At 42.9% G+C, this 21,898-nt stretch overlaps 1 protein-coding gene across 2 annotated transcripts; it reads right to left on the reverse strand.

The window, feature by feature from the left end:
* Positions 1–111: 111 nt before the first annotated feature.
* Ppn (proteoglycan-like sulfated glycoprotein papilin) lies at positions 112–20,666 on the reverse strand. 2 transcript variants are annotated; one of them, XM_022791924.2, is made up of 28 exons: positions 20,131–20,630; positions 16,516–16,810; positions 16,177–16,307; positions 13,886–14,090; positions 13,499–13,671; positions 12,990–13,253; positions 12,418–12,630; positions 11,785–12,028; positions 11,178–11,476; positions 10,621–10,955; positions 9,993–10,255; positions 9,523–9,744; positions 9,051–9,202; positions 8,673–8,969; positions 8,204–8,417; positions 7,181–8,027; positions 6,813–7,101; positions 6,453–6,693; positions 5,777–6,174; positions 5,441–5,645; positions 4,760–4,942; positions 4,243–4,314; positions 3,879–4,036; positions 3,194–3,439; positions 2,759–2,983; positions 2,140–2,392; positions 1,672–1,997; positions 112–1,073 (listed from the first exon to the last, which is right to left on the reverse strand). In XM_022791924.2, the coding sequence occupies exons 1-28, from the start codon at positions 20,446–20,448 to the stop codon at positions 1,047–1,049; spliced, it is 7,095 nt and encodes a 2,364-aa protein (XP_022647659.1). In that variant the 5' UTR covers positions 20,449–20,630; the 3' UTR covers positions 112–1,046. The 2 variants fall into 2 exon arrangements, with proteins under 2 accessions (XP_022647659.1, XP_086834596.1); XM_086978470.1 differs by lacking the exons at positions 112–1,073; positions 1,672–1,997; positions 2,140–2,392; ... (2 more) ...; positions 3,879–4,036; positions 4,243–4,314 and adding an exon at positions 4,333–4,563 and having other exon boundaries at positions 20,131–20,666.
* Positions 20,667–21,898: the final 1,232 nt, after the last annotated feature.

The following is a 21,898-nucleotide window of genomic DNA, read 5'->3' on the forward strand; positions in this document are numbered from 1 at the left end:
ATGAAGTACTTTCTTATGATTTCTTTTTTATAATAATTAGTATCACTGTGAACGTATCCCGTTGAGTATTGCTTCAGATTGCGGATTTTCAAAAACGGCTGCTTCTACAAATTCAAATCACAATTTAGTTTTATTTGATAAATATAAGAACGTATGTACACATATTGATACGAAGGTGACATGAACGAACAATAAACCCCCCTTTCCTTGTTCCAATTTAACCCAAAACAAATACCCAGTTTAAAATGCTTTCGCCGGACGGGATAGTAAAAAGCGGAGCTTCCATAAATAGAATTACGATACCTGTGAAAAACTGGTCCTACTCGTGGAGGTTCAATGAGACATATTTGTCAGCTAGCGATTTACTTCTGAAAATACATTTTTAATGCGAGTCTTCAAGCATGATACAATGTTTTCCTTTACATAACATCTACTTATGCTTCCATAAGTAGAATGGAAATAATAGCGATTTTTAACATATCAAGTCCTAATAAAAGGCTTATAAATCACCATCATCTTCAACGCAGCATTCCGTGTGATCCACGCTGTATATATATATATACACACATATATATATATATATATAATAAGACTTACTTTTGCATGACAGGTGTCTATTTGTATGCTGTATTATCTATCGGTAAATGGTAAATGTTGACTGTTTAATGCGCATCTGTATGTTTGATGGTAGTCAACATTTGTATGTAATGGCAGTCATCTAAGAGCTAATTTTTATCAGATGCCATTTGATTTATTTCCATTAAAGGGTCATTTGCTATGAAAAGTGCTAAGTGAAGGAGATGAGGGATGGCTGGGATACCCAGCGTATTACGATCAATACCAGTTGAAGACTTACTCGACAGCTGTTGAATGCATGCCAGTCGTTGTGAAACACTGCATCGAGCTGGTAAAATGATTATATATGGTTTCTCCACTGCAGGTAGAAAAATCGACTTTCCGGTATAAAGTTCTTGTGAAACGTTTAGGCGACAGATAAGGACACGTAGGTTACGGTTGTCCTTATTGACTGTGGATAGAATCGGTGTTCATGAAAGTCCAGCTTCAGATCTCGCCTAAAAATAGAATTTAGAAACAATGACGGTTTATATTGTTTATTTATATATTTTCCATAATATCCATGATGCTGGTAACTACTGTGCCAGAGGATATACTCGATAGTATCCTCTATGCGTAAAGGTAATACACCGTCAAGCTGCTATAATATTGGCTAATTCAGCGTCTTAAGTTAGTTAAGGAGAAGGCCTCAAAGGTACACGAAATTAAACACGGAACTGAGGCGACAACCAAAAAAAGTGTAGATATTCTGTATTCCTTGAACGAAAAGAGTAGCACTTAAACGAGTAAATTAAGGATCCTCAATACTTTGAGGGATTTTACAGGTATTATTCCGTAGGCAAATAGATAAACATAACACATCGAGTTTTGCACGAGAATATACGGAGCCTGATATGCAGTTCCGTTGAATTTCACAGGAAATTATAGCAGTTACAGGTCCAGTTAAAAAAAGTTTCCAAGATATGCTAGTGTACATTATTAGGTTTTACATACGATTCGTTTACATTTGATGTTTTATATATATTGATTCGTTTATTAGTATTACCTAATAAATACGTTTTGTATGTATTTTATAGTATTTTTTTGTTAGCTTACCTGATTGGCTATTTTTTTGCCCATATCTTCGTGCCTACTGTCTCCAGCAACCGGAATGACAAGCGCAACCAAGAATCGGGCTTCGCCACGCTCATTCTTTGCCGTGCAAAGGTATAGATCCTGATCATCCGGCCGGACGCTGCGCACTTGTAGAGTGTTTTCAGGCAGTTGGCGATACTTGCTAGATCGTGTAGGAAGACGAACCTCTCCTTTTTTCCAGGTGACACTAGGTCGCGGATAACCTCCGACAACTTGACATGTCAGGTTTGCTGTTGTATTTAATGGCGCCTCAACAACGGGTTTATCTTTGATAATCTGGGGAGGAGCTGTGAAAAGCCATAGCGGTTAGGAATAGTATATGACAAAACAAATAAAAATCTTCTAATCCGTTTGTAATTATCTCTAGCGTACTCCCAATCCATTAATATTGATGACACATGTGTGTTCCTAATCCTAAAGTAGCATTACCGGCAATTCTCAGCGCTATTTTTCCTTTCGTCTTTGGTTCATCGGGATCTGTACATAAGTAGAATCCGGCGTCCTCTTTGGTTACATTCTCGATAGTAAGCTTTTCCTCATGTTGATCAACTCGTTCGCCTTCTACATCTTTACCTTCCTTTGTCCAACGAGGGGTACCTTCTACTTGTACTGGACATTTGAGTACAGCGGGTTCACCTTCGATGGCGATCATCTCCTCAACAGATTTGTCCTCATCTATGTCCTGAGAACAATATATAGAATTAAGTGTAGCACACGGCGCTAGATGTCCTACTAACTAACTGTAGAGGTTATACGTCAATTCACTTTATGCGTATGCTCAATAACCGTATTACTTTCAGTGTGTTCATTTGCTATCTAAGTGTGACTGAGTTATGAACCTTTTCACGTGTTACCCTGTACCAACATACGTATCCACTTTGGTTGATAAAAGAGCGAGAAGCCGCATTAATAAAGATAGTAGCAAAAGGTACAAATAGAAACGTTGAAATGCCCGCTTCTACGACAGACTCTTATACCACACGATCCTTTAACCCAAACCCATTGATACCTCAATGCATCGATTTCAATTTGACCATGAAGAGCGAACCTTGTCATCAGCGTCAACGCAGACCCTGTTGCATCCATTGTCGCAACACTTCTGAGCGCCCTGACATTCCGAATCGTCTCTGCACTGATCTCTTCGGTTGCCTCCTTCAGCGCATTGGAGCTTTGGACATTGACCGGGTTTGTTGGTCGGCTTGCAGACACCTATATATTTTCCGTCTATGTTAAGTTCGGGACCGCATTTTTCGTCGGGCTTACAATGTAGATCCTAAAAGAAGAACGGATATATCTATGTAAGGGAATAAAAAAGTACTACATGGATGTCGGTCATTTTCGAGAAACTAGATATTCTATCCATCATGGTTCAAGACCAAAATGTCATATGAGAGCTTTTTCTGTGTTGACCTGTATTGTTTTCAATTTGCGCCTGGCTATGTCGACAGTCAGTTAAATCACTGGTTGCTACTGAACGACTTACATCACAAGGATGGTTGCAACGGCACCGAACGCATCCGTTGGGGAGGACCTCTTGGCGCTCCCCCATACCACGACAGCTGGCTGCACGACCACAGTTATCGGGGGGACATTGGCTTCCGTGATGCCCCGGTGATGGCTGATGAGGCGCCGCTGATGGAGCGTGCGGTCGTCGAGGGGTCTCAACGACAGGGTGATGAACTCGCGTAGCTTCACTGTCTCGCGTGTTAGCGCAAACCGACTTGCATTTCTGCCAGGTAGTTCAGGCCGAATCGGTTAGGCGTGTTGTAAGCAACGGAAAATCTCTGGCTAAAATGGCGTTGTCAAAACAGCTCTTTATATTCTACAACGTTATTCAAGGTTCGCTCGCAAAATCATCACTTCTAGCTTTAACGTAAAGGATAAATATAGTTTTTCCTACGACAAGCTAGTGTCGAATAAAGCGAAGTTATTTTTTTTATTTTAAGTTTATTTAATTCGAAATCTCTCTACGTTTCAGAGCAGTGTCTGCCAATGGTTTCCCCCGATTTTTAATAAATCATGTCACACTTGGCCGCCTACACGTCGAAGTACTTGAGAACACGTGATGGCTAATTGTGTATTCTAACTGAATCGTCATCAGCACGAACGTAGTACGCTGAGAGTGACCTATGACCTTCGAATTAAATATCCAATTAGACATAACTTACTTCAAAAGAAATAAAATTATTCTTGTTTCCATCGCACCCGTAGTAAATGAATTGCAGGCAGCGTTGTGAGTGCGTGTCGTAGAAGTATCGGTACGTGATGCTATTTGCCGGGTTGTCTAAGCACGGTTTACCGGGAGATGATGGTAGATTGCATAGCTCTGCAAGCCAGCCCGTCAACGATAGCCCATTATTCCTTTATTTTCAATAGAAATGCATGAGCTGTCAGTTCATTACGAACTGCTATCTCTATCTAATTTATGAAAACAATGTTACTATAATGATTATTATAATGCTCATCTCTTCAATGAGCAGTTTAATCTTTGCGTCGTCTGTTTAGCAGATGACAATTTTTCTGTTTGCCTACCATGGACGCTTTGTGGTACCAGCGGGGTGTGTCTATACTCATCCAATGAGTTTTCCCGGTTCGAGTTAACAACTGTAATCAGATGGTGAAAAAGATTCGTCATGAAATAAATTACTTGGATGTAAGCATTTGGCCACTTCCTAAAGGGAACCCAACCTGGCCAGTTATTTCTTCTATATGACGAGAAACACTGTTTGTGCCTAGCGGGCAAAGTGGTCAACTTTTTGGGCTGGGAAAATCGTCATTATAGCGAATATCCATACAAGAAACGCTCTACCAAAGCTAGTTCATACCTGTAAGCGGTTCCGTACGACGTGCACCCTGTTCCGCTCGAATTTGATTTAATGATCAAAAGTAAAGGGTTAATTAACATCGCTAATAGACAGATGGATAAATGGGAATTTGTAAGTGTTGTAGAAAACGGTCTCTTTCAAACCGAAATATATTAGTACGAGAAACTCGATTGACCCGAAAAAAAAAACGTATCGTTATTTTAAATGGATTTCGTAGCACTTACGATCTGCAGCTATAGCTGGAATAAGGCATTCTTTCTCGCAGTCATTGAGCGTCTCAAAACGATTGTCATTGCCCCCGCATCCCCCGTAATGAAACGGAAGACATTTGCCAAGTCGCAGATCGAAGTAAAACTTGGCCATACGATGGATGCAGCTGCCGGTATCACTCGGCAATCGACACTTATCTGCGTCAAGGCGACAGACAACAAAACGGAGGTACATATTACCTGAGGGCTTGCTTGCAAACCGACCATAGCTGACAATTGGCTAAGTCTTTTATTGAAGTTTATTTTTACTTAGTTGTTAAAGTCTTCCAGCCTCGATATTGTAGTTTACGCGATAGCAGTGTTTCATTACAATGCGCTATTACAGCAAGAATTCAAGAACAGACAGAATCCTTAGTCTGCTTCCATGGTACGGACAAGACCCGATGTGCTGGATTTAAGGTCAAGTTATTGCAGTTTAGTAAATATTTAAAACTTCCAAAGTTAGCTCATTTCAGGGTAACACTAATTGCTTTCTGTAGAACGAATGGCTGTTTTCGCAAGATTCTTGGTGCGAACAGAATCAGCACCATGTACGCAGCGAATTTTCGTACCTGCATGCAAACTACCTGATGTACCTGTACCCGGATTGTACAGCCGACTATGATTCGCGTACGCATATAGTAAATTGCCACCTACCGGGAAAATCAGCTGAGGTTCCATTTATGTGTAGCACTCGGCGGACGCAGCGGGATTCGCACTCGACCTTCGAGTCGAAACGATTACCGTTTCCTCCACAGCCTCCGTAGTCGAACTGTTTGCAGACGTCCCTCTGTGTGTCATAGGTCCATAGACTATACCTGCCTGCACAGCGGCCTTTGACGGTCGGCAGCTGGCATACATCCTGTTGTCCGAAAAATAGCGCAAATTATTTAGTGGAAAGATATCTCGCTTACCTATCAATAGTCATTGGCGCTACAACCATTTTGTGCGCAACATTACGACTGCTCGGAACTTCAACGGCGCCACGCCTACCTGTGAGTTCTTGCAGCTTTCCTCGCATTGATATCGCGTTCTGAACCGGTTCCGATTGCCCCCACAACCGGTGTACGAGAACTCGCGACAAACCCCATCAGCCTTATTGTAGTAGTACATTCGTGTGTGGCCTGAGCAGGTGCCACTGTCCTTTGCAAGCAGACAATCGCTCGGATGGATAGGAGCAGCGCTCTGCGGCGGCGGCTGCGGAGCCAAGCCAGTATAGCGGTAAGCACAATGTCGCTGACAGTCTTCTAAAGAGGCGAAGTTATTTTGATTAGGCTGACAGCCGCCAAACGCGAATGGCACACATGACCGTGTCCGGAAGTCGAAGTGAAAGCGTGTCACGAAATCTGTGCATGGGCCAACTTCGCGGGGCTGCTCGCAGATCGGCGCAGCTACATCGCATATAGCAGGGGGAAAAATCAACAAAACGCTGCGTTAAGTATTATGGCCAAATTGTGAAGAGGTTAAAGGTACTTGATCAAATTGCTACACGTCTTCAAAAGCGTTTCAGTAGTGCAAATTCAATTATGGTTATTAGTGGTTCCTTCTAAATCTGTCACTAAAATGCGACTAGAACTTATCTGAGACTTACTGAAGTTTGTCTCAAAGCGGAGCTCTCAAAGAGAACTTATTGGATCGTTGAGATCATAGACGGAATAGATATGCTTACATGTGAGTACTGGAGGCCGATGTGCTGGTGGAGGCTGGGGGGGTGAATAAGCAGGTCGACCGCCACAGAAATACTGACATTGCATTTCGTTAGGGAATCGGTTAGCGTTACCCTCACAGTCTCCATAGTAAAACTGAGCGCAACGTTGCGACTTCTTATCGTAGTACCATTGTACAACGAAATCAACACATGGCCCAGTGTCGGAAGGCAGCGAGCAGACGTCTTGAGCGAGCTGGGGATTCTGAATGACGATTATCGGCAAACAGAAAGAGGATGTGAGATTCTGTAGAATATTACCACTTCTATATAAATATAGTGTGTGTTCGTGTACGATAGTAGATCGATTAAGCGGAAGCTCACCAGCGCTCGGTGGGTACAAGTGCTAACACAGTCGTCGTAATCTTTAAAAACGTTCACGTCCTCCGTGCAGCCTTTATAGTGCTCGCAGCGCTGTGCTTTGTAATCGTATCGGAATAGCGGTTGTGAGTTTGTGCAGTTCTTCGATGTCGACATCGGAAGGGTGCATTTCTCGGAGTCAGACAAAACACGGCATTGATTTGAGCAGGCTTTGTGCGTCGGGAAGTTATTAGCATTAGCTTGACATCCGCCGAATGTGAAGCGTTCGCATTGGTTCGTTTGTTCGTTATACCTGAAAACGACATCGATTTAATCGGGTTATACATCTTTGTCGTATTAGATGAGACAACATGCCCACAGTGCATACAAACCAGTAGCGCTCTTGATGCTGCTTGCAGGGGCCCACGTGTTTGGGAAGTGTACAGGGGTTGCGCGATCCGTGCGATGATTGGTTAGGCATCACTTCGTTATCAATCACAGGAGGGCCAGGTGTTTGGATCCGGCCTTCGGCATAGCCCTCGTCACATAACGCCTTACACGATGCTTCATCGGGGAAACGATTGTCGTTGCCTCCGCAGCTACCGTAGTAGAACTGAGAGCAGCGACTTTCTTTGTAATCGTAATACCACACTAGCGTCCAGTTACCACATTGTCCCCGATCGTTGGCCTGAAAACAGGCCTCTCTGATACGACGTGGTTCGTACGGGACCATTGGAGGTTTAGTAGCCTGCGCTAGTTGTGGCTGCTGGTGGTGTCCTTGGTGTTGGCTGCGCAGATATGCTTCGTACCTCGCTCGCGTCCCTTCATCTATGTTGCAACCTTCATAGTATCGACCCTTAGCGGCGGTGCCATCAGGACAACATCCGAACTCGGTCTGCTGGCAGGGCACCTCCGGGCAGCCCTCATCATTCACTCCTTTAGCGGCGGTACGGCGATCAGGACAGCACCCAAACTCGGTCGAATCGCATGGGCAGCCTTCAAGGTTTGGCCCACGTGCCGCATGCACGCCATCGGGGCAACATCCGAATTTCAACTTTGTACAGTCTTCGCAACCTTCTTGGCGCAGTCCAGTGGCTCGGGTGACTCCGTCAGCGCAACATCCGTAAATAGTAGCAGAGCATGGACAGCCGAGTTGGTTCGGTCCAGCCGCTGGCGTGCGCTGATCTTGACAGCATCCGTACTTCATCGTTGCGCAGTAGCAACCTCTGCCTGAAGGACCTGTTCGTCATAAGGTTACACAGGCATATCAATTTATGAGACCTAGTAATGCATACTAGACCTCAGTAAAGAGAGAGAAAGTGCAATAGGATGGGCTATTTCGTGAGGTGCCGTGGCGAAACTCCATTTGCATTGCCTTGCTAACCATACAAGGTAGCTATTTGACTGATACCAACCTGTCGCAGGTGTTCGGCTGTCTGGGCAACAACCAAATTGAGAGGTTCTGCAATCGCAGCTGTAGTGACTGTCGGGTCCGTTGGCAGGTGTCACTCCATCTGGGCAACACCCAAATGCCGTACGGTCACACGTACAATTGGCTTGAGAGGGACCCAGAGCAGGGGTCAATGAATCAGAACAGCAACCGAACTCACTTGTTTCACATGTACAACCCTAAAGCCCACAACATAAAAAAAATCTCATTATTTGAGCTAACAGATCTACACATAACACATTCTAGGAATGAATCAGAAAAACAAAAACGTCCGTGATGTTTTATAGAAAAATCCGGTATAATTTGTGATGATTACTGAAACACATAAATATATTAGTTATACTTTTAGGGTCGTGATCAACGAAAGGTTGCCTTCCTTTGTACATGAATAAACCCATTAGAATAGCCCTTTATGGATAAAACACGTTACGTACGAATTGATCCGGGCCAAGTGCGGGAGTAACGTTATCTGGGCAACATCCGTGTTCGAGTAATTGACAAGGACAACCAGCCCAGTCAGGACCAAGGGCTATGGTCCTATTGTCCGGACAACAACCAAACTGGTGATCGCTGCAACACCCTTCCTTTAACGGACCCAAGGCGAAGTCCTCGCCGTTATTACAACAACCGTACGCAGACTCCGTGCAGTTTTTGCATCCTTCTCCTCCGAAATCGGTTGCCGGTATTTGGAGAGTGGGACAGCAGCCGAACTTGCTAGTCTTGCAATCACGCTGGAACGTTCATGCAAATGAATCCGGTTAAGCTAAAGGCGTTGCCCATTAAATGACGACTTCTGTTTTAAGGGTACTCACCAGTTCACAGCCATCGAGATTGGGACCTTGAGCTGGAAAGAAGCCATCCGGGCAGCAGCCAAACGTAGAATTGGTGCAAACATCAATACAGCCTTTGAACTTCCGACCAGCTGCAGCTGTGATTCTGTCAGGGCAACAGCCGTACTTCGAGACTAATACAACCGCGTAGAAACACAATGCTCAATAATAAGCTCATCGTACCCCAGAAGTTATGCTGTATAGAACTATGTGTATGGACACGCAGCATTTCAAGTACTTACTTTCAAGTACCTTACTAGTAACTTGCGATTGACATAGGTATAAAATACTTAAATAAGCTATTTCAAGACAATCGTCTCTCTGTTTTCTCTTAACTTACTGCATACAATTCAGAACAGCGAACGAAGCACTCTATACGAAACTTTTTGTAGATTACCAGTTAGAATGACTAGATGCTCTCTAGCGGTAGATCAACTCAAACATCAAAACTTACTTCGACAGTGCGGACATCCTTTACGCTTTTCGGCGTCTTTGGCTGATGTGATGCCATCAGGACAACAGCCGTACTCGCTTTCCTCGCAGCGAGATGCGACGTCAGGGGTGTCGATTTCTACGCCTGAACCGGGGTCCAGCCCCTCCAAGTTGTCAGTGTATCCACCCCCGGATCCCTCGCCAGATCCGTCGTCGGTCGTGGCGATGCTATTGGGGTCGGTGCCTGTAACAAAAACAATTCCCTGCTTATTTTAGCATGGCACGCCTAGAAAAGCGTAACTGTGAAAACAACATAAAAAGCAAGTATATATAAGAATGTGGGTACTTTCAGACAAGACTGTCAGTAAACTATGGATTCCACAAGAATATTTTATGAGAAAACTTTTCGTATTTATCCTAAAAGTTTACAAATTATCAAGGGGAGTTAATTAGCTGGCTGAATTGAAACACATTAGATTTGATTAAACTGACCTATTTTAACATCTTCACTATCTGGAGCTTTCATTTGCAGATATTCGTCTGCCTGCGTCCCGTTCGCTGTTATGTTCTCTGGGCAGCCTGCATTGTTTTCGTCCAGGCGTATAGTTTTTCCGTCTTCTTCACAACAGCCGAACTCAGTTTGATCGCAGGGAACTTCGCAACCCTCGAAATTCGGGCCTTGAGCCCGTGTGTCCTTGTTTGGACAGCAGCCAAACTCCGTTCCGTTACACAAAGCAAATACTGAGCATCCAGCACTGAAATGAAAAATCATTTAACACAACCAAAAAAAGTGTTCAATCGAACGATACAAACCCGTGCTAGAAAAGACGAAACTACTATTAATGGTTTTGCTGTAGCAACCTATCAACGTGAATGCAGTGTAATGTTTAAACAAGTACATATGGAAACAACCCTGATTGACGGCTTGAACCAATGACACTTTCGATGTTTACGTATGATACGTCTACGCAACTAAACAGTTGTTACTCTCTCAATTTTTGCGGGATCTGTGAGCGCATTGAAGATAAGTTCTGTGCGCAGCTTCCAAAGCGAATGAAGACCTAGAAAATGCAGTTCCAATTCGTTGGTACCGGTTGCCACAAGGCCTGAAATGACCTACCCGAAAGGTCCAAAAGCAGGTGTGACCAAGTCTCGACAACAGCCCCACTCGGCCTGGTCGCATGGCGTTGTCATGTTTTCACGATTCCATGGGGGACAGCCGTCGAATTCGGCCCCGGATATCGTTTCATTGTCGGGACAACAGCCATGTTCCGTGCTAGCGCAACTGCTCAAGGTGTCGATCTGATCTGTAGAACAAGCCTGTAGGCTGCAATCGTCGGTTTCCTGCGGTCTCGTCCCGTCGTTTTCGCATCCTTCGGCTGCTTTGTTTTTATTATCTTTGTAGCAGAAGACGGCTCGCTTTCGAGGCAATCCGCCGCACGCGTTCTCTGGACACTACGTGACAACGATTAGAAGATACGATGTTATCTTTATGAAAAACATCTCCGTACCTAGCCGCTTAGTAATTCTACTGGAATTTCGACTTAGGTAATAAATTTATACAGTCGAAGGAATTTTAAGGATTAAACCATTTCAATTGAAATGTGTGATCACATTTATCCAAATTGGTAAATACAAAACATTAACAGTTTCTGGTCAGTTGATGGCGTCGTGTACCTGTTTATTCCAGGGAGCTGCAAGCCAGAACTTTTCACACTGAGGATTTTCACAAACTTCCTTTTCGGCAGGCTTGTCACCTAGACAATTCGAATCTTCAACCATTTCAAGACATGTACCGTTGACCTCGATTTTGCCACAGAAGACAGATCGTGATTTAATCCCGTTGCCACAAGATACTGAACACGAACCCCAGTTAGAAAAGAACCAGCTGTACTCGCATATAGGAGCGTTCTCGCATGGACGCTCCGTTTCGGGTTTCGGTTGACCCGCGCAGAACGTTTCATTGTAGATCGTCCCTGTTTGATGATTATATATTTGGCATCATACAATAACTTGAAGTGTGAGTTATTTTTGCAATAAGGCACAAATTAAAATGAAAAATTTGTCTAATCTAATTACTAAAATGAGATCGATATGTGCATAAGGATATTCTCTCTCTCTCTCTCTCTCTCTCTCTCTCTATATATATATATATATATATATATATACATATATTGGATTTTGCAGTGGCGTAAAGGAAGTGCTTTTCGGCACCCGATGAGCTTATCTTCGGGAATTTAATACTACGTTTGATGTAGGTTCGTGTTGTTCATTGCTGACTAACCGTCTTTGAGAATGCATTCAACCGCTCGGGTCTGTACAGTTGAGCCACACATATCGCACAAACTCCATTCTCCAGTGGCCCATTCAGCCCTCTCACAAGGCTGGAGCTCAATCTGCTGCTCTTCGTCAGGCCGTTCGTCCTGCAGACAATCGAATCCTTCCATAACGCCATCCGTTGAATTTTCCATTTGAGCAACGCACTTTACTTCACGGACTTGTTTCGTTAAGCCACATTTACGCTCTGGCTATTTTCCCACGACAAGCAAAGTCATAACAAAAACATTAGTTTTAGAAAACAAATAAAATTAACAGCGTTATTAACTGTGGAACTGTTAATTCGTTGATTGATTCGATTACCCAACTGCAACTCTGCAGTCGTGACTCAGTTGGGTCAGACAAAGTCCCTGCCCGACGCCGATCTCAGGAGTTTTAAGGATTAACTCATTAGAAGCACAACTTGCGTCACTAAGGAAAAATCAGATGACAAGGAAGACTACTGAAAAGAAATGTCTAATTTGATATCACGTGAAAACGTGTGGTGCCCTTTAAAGCCTCTGAATTCGTTTATTCAGATATGTTATTTATTATTATGCCCTATTTTCAAACAAATGATTCCTGCTGTTTGCATTCGTACCTCGCTCCAGTCACCGGCTTCCCAGCTATCGCACGATAATTTCGACTCGCATTCCTGCTCACTGGGTGGCTTTTGCCCAACTTTTTTACAAAGATGATCTGGTAAAACTCGGACTCCTCCACCCGAAGGTGTCGAGCAAAAGACTACACGGGTTTGTGTGCCATTCCCACAAGTGTTGCTGCATCGCTCCCACTTGGCCGTATACCATGACGCCTGGATAGAAGGTAAACCCCCAGCAATTAATAGAGATTAGGTAGCATTTGGATGATTATATATATGTCTTATTTAAACAAGCGTTAGTATTTACTTAGCATGTGTATCTATTATACCTAGTAATAGTAGAATGTCGAGGTTCTTGATCTATTTTTACTCTAAAATGTGTGAAGAATACGATATCTATGTTGGACTTGTGTATGCACTATTTAATGTACGATTCTATGTTTTCTTCTTACAAAACTCATGGACAGTGTAATTATCGCGATGTCGATAACAGGGCAGAAAGAAAATAGGACAACCGCTACGTAGTAAGCTTTCTGTTACGTCTTTAAAGCAACAGGTAACTTTGAGCGTACCTGGCAGTTGTCGGTAGGACACTGCTGGGTAGAGGGAGGCTTCTTATCAAGGTCGCACTCGTCCTCAGTTTTCGCTTCGTGTCGCGTGATAATGCTAGCACATCGAACTGTCCGGTTTGTGCTGATTTCCCCACAGGGGTCATAACAAGGTTCCCAATCCCCTAACTCCCATTGGTACTCTCCGTTAGGCTTTCGTGGCTGGCCGGGGACGTACTTAACGGAGTATTCAAGCTGGTAACCTTTGTTCATCTCTTGGACCAGCAACTAGAACAGATCAAATAGAGGAAAATCATGTAATAATAATAAAACACGGTAATTGTTACATAAATAAATCTTCTATTTTCAACTTGAACAAATACTAGAGAATAACCTTACGGGGACGATAACGCTAACGACTGTAGTAAGCATAGCCAACTTAGCGATAATCTAAAACTTCGACAGCACTGGGAACCATTCGTAAGGAACTTCAAAATGATAGCAAAAGCGAATGAATCGATTGTTGAACGCACCGCTATAACGAGGGTTTCATTGGTAGGTCCGTTCGTGCGAAGATGTTCTCGTCCATTTTCATACTGCGCATTACGGATATAGTGCCATTGTGTTCCTCCTGCGTAGAACGCCTTACTGTAGTCGATCTCGTAATTACTATTCAGAAAGTAGTTCCCCTCAAGATCGCGAAGTGCTTAACATAAAATGGCGAGGAATTGTTATTTCAATGAAGCTGAATCGTACGGCAATCCGCCCCTTGGCTAATTAGAGTTTATTTTATTCATTTGAATGGATATTTTGAAAAACAGATGTATGCATCTGCCAGCTGCGTTCCCTGCCTGTTGAGGCTGGTACCTTTGTTCAGGAACTACGAGGTGTCAGGCAGTAGGGTTGCGGAAGACACTTACAAAGATAGTTGGTACTAGGCTCCATTTCGCGCATCAAGACAGAAGTGGCCCCAGCTGGTATGACGTAAAGGGGGCGGTATCCATACCCAAGCGAGAGCTGGATTTCGCTATGATGAGTGGTGTTACAGTTTTTGTTTTGGCCTCCACAGACAAGACATTTGTCGATTCGTTTCTTCGATCCAAGAAGGCCATCGCATCCAGTTTGCTAAAAGGAGGAACAAAGAAATAGGGCCTACCGCTTTTAGCAAAGCAAGAAGCAACGTATACTATAGTTGACACTTCATAGCAGGGCAGGGCAAGGCGTGCCGCTTATGTACATCTTATTTGATCAAATTAGCTTGTTTCGCTTGTTTTGATATTCCTATCCCTCGAAAACCTTTATCAGCAACTTGCATACGCAATTGAATTTGGATTTTTATTTAATGTTGAATACGATATAGGTGAAAAGAAAATACTGCCATATATTTACCTAACTTATTCACTCAATTTGTATTTGAAGCACAGTTGAGTTCAAATGATACAGACGATACGAATCCCTACACAGAAATAGCGGGTATGACTTACGAGGTCAGATTATTAAAGGCTTTCCAAGAAAGGTAGGGACATCTCCGGAGAGACAAAAAGTGTTACGTTTAAAGATTGCATAGCCATGAGGCCAAACACACGCACCTCACGGTTTTAATAGTAATATCCAACGGGACTCTAACACTGGAAACCCTTGATGCTCCAGGCTGAACGTAGGCAAAGATGAAAGGACTTTTTTTTGGAAAAAATTTGATATTCCGTATCGTACGTCACCCAGATCAATGGGACCGTTAATAAAGCAGATTGACATACGGTTGATTCTGAGCAAACTGTGCCGCGACAATGGCCCAACGATGAGCATATTGCTTCAGGCTGGGCTGAACCAGTGCGTTCATTTCAGCACGTTTAGTAGTGAATGCTGTTGAAAACAATCTAATCTGTATGTAAAATCTATTTCTCTATCTATATGTTTGGTATTTGTTTCCGATGTGGGCAAAGCAGTATAGACATAAAGATGAATTTCGTCTGCATTTTGCAGGATCCGATCTTAGGGCTGTCCTGGAATCTCAGAGACCTCGAAACGGCTAGAAGATTTACCGAATTCAAAAGATGCCTGCGCTCATATCCTACTCTCCTTACTTCCAGGATAGCTAACTGGGTGATATTTTTGGCTTGAACTATAGTAGTAATAAAAAATCCAGCCCATTTCACACCCATTTAAGGAACATAATTGAAATGTATACTTCGCTTCTTTCTGTAAACCCTTGGGAATTTTAGTTATCTCTATATCTTCAAAGTTTCTCATGTCTTCTTTTCTAAAACTTAAATGACTTCAGAGCGTTTACGAGTAATGCTCCGCTAGCGATCTTCAACCACCTCTGTTCTCTTCCGAGGTCAGGATTTACATATAGCACTTTCGCTGGTAAAACTCTGCAGGCCTAGAATCAGAAATTTTGTTTGAAGAATTTTAAATTTTGTCTTAATAATTTTAGCACGAATCATTTCGATGCTGGTGCTTATAGGAACAGTGAATCACTGAACCAAAATAAGACTAAGTGAGTTAAGGAAGTAAATAAAGGCACTGCTGATACGCAATTCTGTAAATATTTCCATGTGAAGACACTTTGTCATACCTTTTCTGTTCGGACGAGTAAAACGCATTCTCGATTGTTTATGGGATGTTATATGCAACTTAGATACATGTCGTCATAAAATGATGGTAATCTTCGCGGCTTGCCCACCTCTAATCTTTGGCTTCTTGTCGAGAGATTCACAAAATTCAAATTTATTTTACGTTCCTCTTAAAGTTCAGCCGGTTTACATATCCGATTCTTCTATAAATTCTTATCATATACCAGGGCAGTCAATAATCAATAATGATTGCCCCCCGCTAAATCCGTCTATTGGACTCTAAAATATAATGACAATTATTATTAAAAATTATTATTTGTCTTAAGATATTCGATCAGTAAGTTGCTGATCGTATGTACATAAAGACGCAACGTGGTGGACATCCTTGCTTAACGTACCGGAACTGGGTCTGTTTTCGGGCAAGAGGCCACGACAGAACCATTTGGGAACTATCACCCAAGGCGGCAATACCAAGTGCGGCAAGCTTACCATCTGGATTGGTATTTTCTTACGTTTAACTCACATATCGCTAGTGTTAGCTGAATGAAAGCCATTAATAGTTACTATTCTTGTTATAGGGGGCTTTTTAGGGGACGAGTGCAATGATACGCAGCGGTATGGATATGAATACTTACAACGCATTGTCCTTCAACGCATTGGTCAAAGCCAGCATGATAGCAACGGGTTCCGTCGATGACATTCATTCGATGCTTAAGCTCCATATCCCGGTCCTTCGGACTACAGTTTAGTTCGCAAGGATTACGATCTGGGGAATCAATGATTGACTTGTTAATGCCATCACTGCCCTTGGATTGATCTTAATTTCGTTCGGAAGCCACATTTATTTGAGATTTTCCCTATATACGTTACGGAACAGCTCAGAACGAGTAGGAGGTTCTCCATGTTCGACCTTGCTTTCTCACTCCTATCGCTTTTGCCTGCACGCTGAGCTCCCTCAGGCGTGTAATACTCACCGTGTCTTCGTCGCGGAATCCAGCTATAAAATTTACCATCAAACGGAACACTGTTCATTCGAGCACATTGGCGCTGTAGGAAGATGTTCTGCGCTTTGTCACCCTCTGGACATTCGTTCATGTTGCATGATGAATAGATCCGCGAAGGGCCAACACACGGCTCTTCTAGACAAGTTCGATGTTTATACGTGACCCCTCCTCCACAGGTGCGCGAGCAGGCTGCCACGGATTCCCATTCTGACCAGTTACCTTTCTCTTCGCCTAATTCGTCAAACGGCGTGTAGATACGACGACGCTACAAAGGGTCCATTAGCAAATGATTGCACTTCGTAATTAGCTTATTGGGAAACGCATGTATCAATTTGTGGTGGACACGCCAAGGTTGCTAGTTCATTAGAAGGCAACCTACAGATTAGACGCGGCCTTGCTTAGCACGTCATGTCTACTAACTGAACTTTGGGATGCAGAAATCACTCACTCTGAGATAACAACTTTCAAATAAGAAACGTCTAGAAGGAAACTATGGGGTAAAATATGTACGGCGTGTACCTATTTGAATATCGCAGCTGGACTAGAAGTATGAACGTGTTCGATCGACAATTTAAGCGTAAATAAAGGGATACTACGATAACAGAGCAAAATTATACATCACTATATGAACGAAAAAGCACAAACTATAGTAATTAGAAACATCTCTTACTGATTTGATTCCTAAATTTCAAATCACCTGGCATAGGACATGCACGTTAGCACCCCAATACTCCTTATCGACATTTCAAACAGGCCATCTTTGCATGTTTTTTCGCTGTTCTAGATGTTATGGTTAATACAATTTAAATTAAATGATGCTATTCGTCCAAACTTATCACAAAGCATATAATACAACTTTGACATGCAGCTTGGGGACAAATATTTGTTATCACTTATTGCACTTGCGAGGTCTTCATCTTTGCGTTTCCAATACAGAAGATATTATAGTATGTTCCTCTCTAGTATATTACATTTGCAGATCGTCTATTTTGTTGATAGTAAACTGCGAGGGGGTTATAAGCTCGCCACGGTCTCAGTATCGGAGACGAGGTGACAGGTAAACAAGCCCAAGATTAATCCACTTGCTCTTCCTACTTCTGATCTTTCCAGTAACGTCAACAATTCTCGCTGTCGTACTAATCCTGATCGATACATGCGGCTAGACAAATGCAATCGATCGTTTTCATTCAGTTCGAACCCATAAAAAGGAATAATCGTGTTTGCACTGCGAGCAACTATTCAAACGTCGAATAATGAACGACACTCGTGCTATTGAAGAACATACTTTTGAACGGATCGCGTACCCTCAAGACAGGCGACGCCAGTCGGTGAACATGCGAAGAAGAAAAAAGGAGGAACGTTGTCCGGAAGCGAAGTGACTGATCGATCAAACACACACACAAACACACACACACACACACACACACACACTGTCAATCTCTTTGATTGTCTAGCCGATTTATCATTTGCCTAACCTGAAGTGCGTACTCCTTATACGAAATAGTCCTACTAATTTCAGCTGTATCGAAGGTTACTGGTCCCTTGGGCATGTCATCCAGGAACTAGAATAGAAATACATTAAGTCTCGCGTTGTGTACTCTGTCTGCATCATTCCTACAATGATAGTGATAACAATAATAACAGCTTGCTAAAAGAGTATACTTATATTGAGGGAACTTGTTCTTTGGCATTGTTTAGAGCTGGTGTCTCACCTAAACTTCGTGTCCTGATTTGAGTAACAAACAAAAGAATGTAGAACGATTCTGTGGCTATAATGGAATAGATGGAATCTTGTTTTGCCTGCCTGCCTGCCTGCCAAGTTAGATATAAGAAATTACTGTTCTACGAATCAAGCAATTATTTCACTATCACTATAGTCAACTGTATGCCTTTAGAATAAATAATATAACAGGGATTAATAAGGAGATATTTATTGTCCAACGCTGTTTTTACCCTAGGTCTCTATTGTGTATTGTATAGTCCTAATACAAAATAACAGAACTAACGATGGCCGTTATCGGTAAGAGGACGGCCAAGGCGACTTCACGATATATAATCGGAAGAACTGAGCTAGTATTAAGAAAAGCAATAACCTATCTCATCAAATATGACCTATTGTTGTATTGAGACAAGTGCGCTGAAGTGTCCTCATTTAAGAAAATGAACTTCGATATCTATTTTGCATTATATTATTATGCTCGAAGTGATCAGGATTTAGGGACGAGGTAGGGGTGGCGTGCAAACGGTGTCCTAGAACTCAGATTCTATTTATGCTACCGACGAGCAGCAAAATTGCAGTGTGCAATAAACGCATAGTGAATTGGATTGAGCTTAAATGTTTGGGGTTTTTCTCATATTTTATAATCAACATGATGGAACAAACGTGCTGCGAACCGTCCATTGATATCGAGATTGGTTCTGTTCGTTTGTTTCCAGCATTCGTCGATTTAGCTAAAATGATAGAGAGTTTACATTGGCCAACTTGGAACTTGGGATCTTGACAAGTCTCCTACACGCTAAGGCTAGTTATTTGATGTAACTATTCTAGACAAGCTGTTAGTCGTTACGTCTACGCCTAGTGTCAGTTCCAGGGATGTCGACTTTATCCTATTCCAACTCTGTAGTTTTGCCCCACGATTGGGATACCATATGTGGCAATCGGCCCAACTTTTAAACCAAATAACTTGATTGCTGTCAATGCTAATAGTTTTTCGATTGAGGTAGTCACGACTACTGCTTTCCAAGTTTCTTTCGATTGTGGTTAGTGTCAAGCTGACGCGCTCTTCGTCCTGTTCAAACGAAAGGAATCATTGTTAACAAGCCTTAGGTTTCTCTTAAATTTCATGGCTTCTATCTTGACCTTGTTCATTTAGAGGCTCAGTTCGACAACGTCTTTGTTCAGGGCGCCTGTTACAGGTGGAAACAGAGGAGCAGAAATAATCGTCGTATCATCAAACGATTTGCAGTACACAAATTCCATCAGCGTATGCACGAACTACATGCTCGGCTGTATCTATAAATGTTGTAAACTCTCTATTGTATCCTATATTATTCTAGTTAGTGTAGCCCAGCTAACTCAATTAACCAACTTGCAGCCTTAATTACCTTACCAGTTAAACTGTTCCCATATGCACACAAGCTCATCTTGATATATATGTATATATATATATACGAATATATCATGTATTTATAAGTTCCAGTGCATATTTGCACACACTTTACGAAATAAATGCGATAGATATTTTGATAACTGTTTACGTTATAAAATCAAGTATTTTGTTGTACACAAAAATCATCGGACTTATGTACGTAAAACACGTGAAGATCTATCGGTTAAGAGCTAAGCAGTTTATATTAGTGCGATCGCCTTTGCTATTTACTTACCCTGATACTTAACGGCTTCAAAACAACTGAAAGACAAGGCTCAAAGAAAGGACAGTCCCAGCTGGAAACATTTGGAAATCCGCCTTTAATCACGTTGGACAAGATACGTTGTCACGGAACGTTCGCATTGTCTCCTAATGAATTCTTACTCTTTACCCGTAGCTCTATAATGCACACAATCCTAATGTCATCTTGACTTACCGCTTCAAGTCGGGGATCATATCGTGCCGTCTGTGGTTGACGCGTAGGCGCTGTAGGCCGTTCCTGAACTCGTATATCGTACCGCTGTCCGAAGCGCGGATCGTGTCGTGCAGTCGCTCGCTGCGGATCGTAGCGAGGGTCCCGTCGAGGGTCACGATGCTGGTGATGTCTCGGATCAGGGCGATGATGTTGCGAATAATGTAGATCTTGATAGCGCGGATCGTACCGCTGCGTGTAACCTTGGTTTTGAGTTTCTCCTAGCACAGCTCCTATGAAGAGTAGTAGGGGCGCTATGCCCCCAAAATCTCTGCAACGCATTGCAGACGAATGTTGGTTACTATATTGTTATGAAGTTGGAATCATATCAATTCAAGCGCTGGTTCGACGATCGGGGAGAGGTCTAACACTATAGTGATACGCTTCGAGTGGATAAGAAGCCACAGCCTGCTCACGCTCCGATACGAGCTCTGTTCTTACCAGACTGGTGGAGCTGGAGGCCCGCGGTTCAGGAAACTTTCACAGCAAAGGCTGGAAAAGGAGAGAGTGTGAGTAAGCGGAAAGGGCGTGCCTTCTGACAGCGTCGAGGTGGGTGCAGTGGATGCCAGTAAGCAATCGTTTCGAGAGACTATGCAAAAATTGCCAATTTAAAGCGATAATTCCTACAACTACTCTATGGAATTATAGATTTTCATATTCAGCATTTACCGTACTTCGAATTCGGTTTTGCGAATCGAGGCCAAGCTTGACCAGCGGTAATTAGGCCAAAAGAAATGCCATTAAAGGCCTATTAGAGCCACTTTTCAATGAATGTGTCTAACAATTAATCAGATCATAATACAGCAGTCGACTAGTTCAGGTTCTCGAAGGTCGGTTTGAATGTTCCACGACTGCAATGTTATATAACCTATCTCCGATGTGATACGTTGCTGACTCTCTGAGACATTGAGGCACCACCTTCGCAGCATGCTCGTTGCTGACCGCTGAAAGGCGGAACTCTCACGCTGATAAAGACACAACGAGTGGCGAACATTCGCTTCCATCTAAGGACCCGTCCAGCATCTATCGGTGACAAACGTGACTCAGAGGCCAACATCCTCGATAACTTCATTCTTCAACTTTCCACTACTTCCACTTCTTGTCTGAATCGTAGCAACGCATACCGAACAGACGTAATAAGAGATCATTAATAGATTTTATTAAACCCAAGAACGAAGCCGATATATAAAGGTTTCTTTATTCATTGGCAGCGTTTGTTTCAACAAGAAACTCACGTGACAGACTGCACATAGCGGAGCAGTCTCCAAGGCTGCGCATTCACGATCTGGGTACCGCGTTTGGAAATTAAAATATGAAAAATGCTAGTTATTTGCCAAAATAGTAAATTGTTATTGCATATAAAAATTTAACTGAACCAATCTTGACAGAGCTGGATTTTCCATCACTTGACATTTGATTTGGCTTGACTATCGCTACGGCTGCCGAGGTCGGCCACAATTATGCCCGGTCAAGACCGCGCTGGCCGTATCATATTGAAGGGATTCTCGTTCACTGTCGGCAAATTCGGTCGCGGTTAGCCATGTTTGAGAAAGCGTACTATATGTAAACAATACTAGTGCACGATACCACTCTAATCGACCTAACGGTTCGAGCATCGACGGCGACCAACTGGGGTATGTTTCCAGTCGATTCCGCTGGTGGCTGCTTGAGCTGTTTGCTAGACCAATGACAGCAAGGTGACCCGAGTTGGCTTCTTCACAGTAACATGTGC

Source organism: Varroa destructor, unplaced genomic scaffold, assembly GCF_002443255.2.
Source record: "Varroa destructor unplaced genomic scaffold, Vdes_3.0 BEIS01000002.1, whole genome shotgun sequence".
Classification (NCBI taxonomy): domain Eukaryota; kingdom Metazoa; phylum Arthropoda; class Arachnida; order Mesostigmata; family Varroidae; genus Varroa; species Varroa destructor.

What these genes read in the sequence shown, in the direction of transcription:
- Ppn (XM_022791924.2), bottom strand. Translation starts at nt 20,448, where the DNA reads ATGCGTTGCAGAGATTTTGGGGGCATAGCGCCCCTACTACTCTTCATA. An exon ending in ATGAAACCCTCGTTATAGCG is followed by an intron (nt 13,254 to 13,498) that starts GTGCGTTCAACA and finishes GATCTGTTCTAG; the next exon opens with TTGCTGGTCCAAGAGATGAA. An exon ending in CCTGCTTTTGGACCTTTCGG is followed by an intron (nt 10,256 to 10,620) that starts GTAGGTCATTTC and finishes TTTTCATTTCAG; the next exon opens with TGCTGGATGCTCAGTATTTG.